Raw genomic sequence first — 6000 nt, 5'->3', positions numbered from 1 at the left:
TTAAACGAATATTTAGTTGCTAGGCAACGTGAAACCTTTGAGCTAGTCAGCTTCATTATATTCCAGCTTCATGTCAGTGACGATACTTTGGCAACAGGTGGCACAGTTAGCTGTAGGGTTTTTTGTTGGGTCAGACCCATCTGCTAGCGATGGGGGGCCGAGACTGAGAGCTACATGGAGAAATATGCACCAAACAAGCCACTTTGAAATTTTGCTGTTTTCATGAAAACAAAAGTTGGGTGACTAACAGACTAAAAAAACGTTGGATGACCCTCCCCTCAACAAAGAATAAAAAGACATGACCCTCCCCTATTTTCCTCTGGTGGTCCATTCCATAAATACCGAACGGTCCCTAAGCTAGCCCTGTTCCAGAAACAGGGTGTCCTGCACAAATGTATCTGTGTAAAGTCTTGACAAAGCAACTAAAGTGCTTTATTTTGATCCACGATTGAAATAAAGCACATCATTTTAGACCAGCATCACACTTTGATGGTAGAAAAATAGAAATTTAAAGGGGCAGACAACCAATTTAAAGGGGCAGACAACCAATTTAAAGGGTCTATTTGAGTCATTGTCACTGTTGTGTCACCAGTAGTTGATAAAGCACAGTTACGTTCAAAGTTGTTCCTTCAAAGATTTGAAATGTTTTGGTAACACTTTACTTTAAGCAGTATATAAAGCAGATATACGTGTTTAACTCCCATACTGTAAGTGGAGGCTGGTGTGTAAACAGACAATGAATGATAATACATTAAAACAGTAATAATATGTAAATGTCTCAGGAGAAAATATAATTGTTAACACTTAAAAATGTCCTTATATCTGCATACATTATAGTGTGTTATAACACACCTAAATGTTTGAATTGTGTTTATAAATGCTACATAGGGGGGAATTAAAGTAAAATGTTTTCCTACCTGTAAGCTAAATCTTGTCACTTCCAGTATCCACCATGCAGTTTTTCTCATGCAGTATAAATGTGTTATTTTTGCCTATTCTAAAAGGGTGTATTTAAATATGTCTGCATACTGGGGTCCCTAAACAGTCTGGGAATTGCATAAATTGGTTATGGCTGGAAAGCTGACACTCTTTTGGATTCATTGAGCCCAATTATATTCATGTGTGATGCTGTTAGTCTCCAAAGTAGCCAATTCAATGTAGTGAGACTCTGAGTCTCTGTGTAAAGTGACCTGTTGTGACCTCGAGGATAATCCCAGCCTCATGAAACTTTACAACCACAAACTACAGACCTAGGGCGTCCAGAGGATGTAGGGCTTTCCTAAGTGTATTGCAGTTAGAGCAGCCCAGATTATGATGGGTTGGATTCGAATGTAGCAGATTTGTCAGCTAACCATCCATTCTGTGTGAACTCTACTCCAGCATAGTATATAAAAAAAAGGTTTCAAGATTCGTAATGCTGTTTTATGCCAAAGTCCTACCCTATCTATGTTGAGTAACTTAAAAATCCTCTGTCATCCTCAACATTTGTTGTGTTTTGGTTTTAGAATGATGAAGACAGTTGGAGAACAATTAGACACATCATATGGGATGTAAGCTCTACAGTATGATTTGTTTCCTCGTGTCATGTTTTCCCCAAATGATGTACAGATTTTTAGGAATTCTAATTACAAATGGTTTGACAAATAGTGCAAATAGCTGAGGTAAAAGGGAGAAAAAGTCTCCCCTGAGGAAGCATGCCCCCCACACCCCTCTAGGTTTGGGATGAGCCCTGAATGTTTACAACATCTGGCTCCGCCCCTGGCATCTGGCTCTTAAAATCTCTGTCTTCTGGTGTTCAAGTGTTTAGATTGTTGAATTAGCCTGATCATGTTTAGTATTTGGATTAAGAAACTGCATCAAATGAATCAGCTCTGTCAGCTTCCACAGTAACCTGCTTTCCGGAATATTCCCTAATTTGCTTTCTAATGAATTAAGATCTGTTTCCTCATACTGTACATGACCCAAATCTTTGGTCAATGATCAAAGCTATAACTGCATATTGTCTTGGGCTCCACTCAGACTAACTGATTTTATTCTCAGATCACTAAGACTTTTTTTATTAGGAATTAGGAATGATTCACTAAGTGAAAAACAAAGTAGTGGCAGACACAAATGCTGTTTTAAGGGCTGTGTGTGTGTGTGTGTGTGTGTGTGTGTGTGTGTGTGTGTGTGTGTTTGTGTGTGTGTGTGTGTGTGTGTGTGTGTGTATATATATATACTGTAAAGTCACATTCAAGAATGAAAAATAAATATGTGCCAGTTTATGAATTTCAATTTGAACCTCCTACCAATTAAATTTAGCGACAGTGTGAGGCAATTACAGCTTTTAACATTTTAATATAAACAATCTCACCATTGAAACACAGTATAACATGGTTCTGTGAACAATGCGCTATAAACTATAAATCAAACCGTGAAAGAACATTACATTTTAAAGTTAATCTAATATGAACTCCACCTTAATAATATAAATGATATCTTTCTCTAATTTAATTGGCACCAGCTATGTGCATATTGCTAATATCATTCTGGATTTACATATTTAATGATGCATGCTTTTCATGGTGAATTTTACTTAGAAAATGTCGTCTTTAATGAACCTTAGAAAAATCTCTAATAGGCATAATCTCGGAAAATGTAACTTCTTTATTTAAAAGGTTCTGGGGCCAATTTCGCTGAGTGCAGTACTTAAAATCCAATAGTTGAAGTCCTGGGGAAGCAAATGTATCTATTTGTAAAGGAAGAATGAGCAAATAGATTGTAATTCAAATGGCAGGGTACCGCTGTACTGGACTTCAAACTCTAAATGCTTTCATAATTCCTGTGAGAGGAAATAAGCATGTACATGCACACGCCTCAAACAGCATTAACATGGAGCAAACTAGCTTGTGCAGACGCACTAAATGTTAAATAAAACAATGTTGCAAAACCTCCCTCAAGCAGAATCCAATCATTATTAATAAGCATAACACACAATAGTGGTATGCAAAGTAGTTTAAAACCTCTTTTTTGATTGACCTCAAAGGCAATACTCTTTTAATTTAAATTGCGATGAAAAAAAGAAGGTATGTGGACATGTGTGGCATGAGTGTGTGATATCAGGATAAAGATATGATTTCCAGAGAAAGGTGTTCAATGAAGTTCTGCACTGGTTGAGTGGACAAATATGCTCTCCCGGGAAACCGTCTGTGCTTTGCGCTTGAATTAAACTCATGCTACGCTGTAACATCTCTTTTCGCCTGTCTATCTACACTCATGTTGAAATCAAAACAAACACTAAATGTGCACACACACACACACACACACACGCGCGATTCAGATGAGCTGCACATTGTGAGTGGTGGTATTCTCTAGTTGCAGCTGTGTTTCGGCAGTATTTGTGTCCCTGACTGAGAGACACAAACACTGGACGGGAGCACAGGAAGGGAAGACAGGAACGAAGAAGTCTGCTGAGAAAATGAGAATAAATGGATGTCAATCTCCATGTGGAATTGGTAACCAATGATCCATTAAGGCAGCCTTTCCACAACAGACAGACAAAACAGCCCGAATTAGAAGTGGCTGACATTTCAGTTAATTGCGCTAACCATGTCAGCTCCACAGTAGCTGCAAACCAGGTTAAGTCTTAACCTTCTATTCACCGTACGAAACAGGAGCAAAAGGCCTCGCACAGGGCTTATATATGCAGGGATCACTGCGTGCAAATGATGACTAAACGACTTCATATATTAGAGGGAATTTATATTTGATAAATGAGTAAGAGAAGCAAATGAAAATAAGCACTATGAAACATGAAAATACATGACGCTGTATCACTGATGAGGGGAAAGACACGGCAGATGTACAGGCCTAAATGAACTGTCAGTCTGTGTTCGAGAAAAGTGCAAAGCCCCTCTCGCCGACTCAACAACAGAAAGCACAACTTGCTGTGTCATGAAAGCAAAAGGTTTATTCATGTTTGAAATCACACAACTACCACAAGGAAGACTTTTCAGTCCAGGGTGTAGTCTGGTTAGAAAGTAACACTAAACATCTTTAATACATTAGAATCACTGCCACAAATCATTTGTCATGACTTTTTTTTTTCAGTTTCAGAATCACATACAATAGAAAAAAGAGAAAAAAAGATGTTTGAAACCCTGTTGGACAGAGCTGGGAAATGTACAGTTCTGAATACTGAAACCTCTATGCATTACAGTTTTTATAGTGATTTTTTTTCCCTCTTTTTTTCCACATGATTTAGTAACAAGATGAGCAACATTCAAAATGTTTGTTTTTTTCTTCTTCTTCTTCTTCTTCTTCTTCTTCTTCTTCTTCTTCTTCTTCTTCTTCTTCAGTATTTACAACAGTTTCACTGTTTGGTGTTAATTTATCAACAATGTTCATCGCACACACCCTCTCCCCCCCCCCCCATCGTAAAAGCCACAGACCAACAACTTCTTCTTTACCATCCCACCGACCCCTCCCCCCACCCCCCTCACCCCCTCCCCATCTCTTTTTCACGGTATTAATATTGTTATCATTTTCATTTTTTTATTTTTGTCATTTTAAGTTGCGGTACAGCAACGGCATTTTATTAAAAGATTAAAATATACATTAGATTACATAGAGGATGAAGAGTTTACAGTGTTACAAGATGTCTTTAAAGTAACTAGAGGAAAACATTAAATAAGGGCAAAAGAAACTATGGTGGTGATATTGTTTAGAGGTAGTAAGTGAGCACTCTAAGCTACAGACAAATTGGAAATTATTGTTCTTTTTATGAATTTGAATGAGGTAATAAAGCTGTGTTTTGATTGGTGGGATGTATAATTACTCTTAAGCTATATTATGTACAACTTTTCCTGTGTAACGGGGCCTGCTCCTGTGCGCCATGAAGGAATGATATACTGTGTATTATTTGTTGATAAGCAGTACAAAAAAAAAAGAAAATGTTTACATATTTACATACTAAACATCAAATTATAAAATATGGAATGGTGTCATGTTATAGTCAAGCAATCAATTACACTTCTTTATGTTCCAGAGTTTGAAGCCATTTCCTTGTACTAATGTATACGGCTGTAAGGCAAAATAAATCTTGAAAGTAACTACAAAGCTGCCATTGAGCTGTCAACAGTAGCATTGTTGAGTTGCTGGACAAGATTGCAAGCACATTACAGTCAAAGAAACAGCTGCTTTAATCTATGTATTGTAAGAACTGAAAGAGAACCCAATTATCAAAATGGCAAGTGGTAATTAAATCAAGAATCAAACAAATAGGCGTTTAAAATGTCACATTAAATGCGCAAGTGTCATCCGGTATTTTAAGTTTGGAGGAGCTAATTATCCTGAAAGTTTGTTTTCTGTTTGTGTGTGCTTACCCCTACGACATACAAATAAGAGCATGGAGATCACGTCGGATTTATGGAGACAGAAAGAAAAACACCGAACGACCAGGAGAACACCGGGTGTTAATGTAGGAGGGTGTGTTTGGCTTGGTGCATGGGGGGGAAATGTTAAAGTACAGGGGAAAAAAAACAATCTGTTGTGAAAAGTGTTTTTTTTATGTGTGTGTATCCTCTGCAGTTGGTCAGCCAGCGAAAATAGTCCCATGCCCAGCTTTGAGGAGAAGATGCATTAACAGCGGATCAATTCGAGGTATCGGAGTGCACACTTCCGGGTCCTTCTGTCGGAGATATCACAGAAGACGGAGTCGCTGCATCTTGCCATCCCCCATTAGCCTGGTACACAAACAAAGGTTGAGATTACAATCACACACTCTGCAACATGAGCTCGGTACATTTTTATCCCCCCCCCAAAATCTAACAACACTCCGACAAAAAAAAATGGAAATTAGACTCGTATAGATTCTGGTTGCACTAATGTGTCAGCTGATATCAACATGTTTATGCCTTGCGATTAGCCTTTGCATTACAGTGGCATCAGCATCTCGGAAATTTGTCTCGTGTCCCGACCAATGGCAGCAGTCCCTGAAATCAGTGTCTAAGCAGATTTTAG

At 38.1% G+C, this 6000-nt stretch overlaps 1 protein-coding gene across 9 annotated transcripts in view; it reads right to left on the bottom strand.

Moving 5' to 3' along the window:
• Window positions 1-4486: 4486 nt before the first annotated feature.
• pbx3b (pre-B-cell leukemia homeobox 3b) overlaps window positions 4487-6000 on the bottom strand; it is a 60993-nt gene continuing 59479 nt past the window's right edge. For all 9 annotated transcript variants that reach the window (XM_039804219.1, XM_039804227.1, XM_039804221.1 and 6 more), the window contains one exon: window positions 4487-5723. In XM_039804219.1, coding sequence (XP_039660153.1) covers window positions 5631-5723 — 93 coding nt within the window. In that variant the 3' untranslated portion in view covers window positions 4487-5630. The remainder of the gene's footprint in view (window positions 5724-6000) is intronic.

Source organism: Perca fluviatilis, chromosome 6, assembly GCF_010015445.1.
Source record: "Perca fluviatilis chromosome 6, GENO_Pfluv_1.0, whole genome shotgun sequence".
In the NCBI taxonomy this organism is placed as follows: Eukaryota; Metazoa; Chordata; class Actinopteri; order Perciformes; family Percidae; genus Perca; species Perca fluviatilis.
This window is presented reverse-complemented; position numbering and strand designations above follow the sequence as displayed.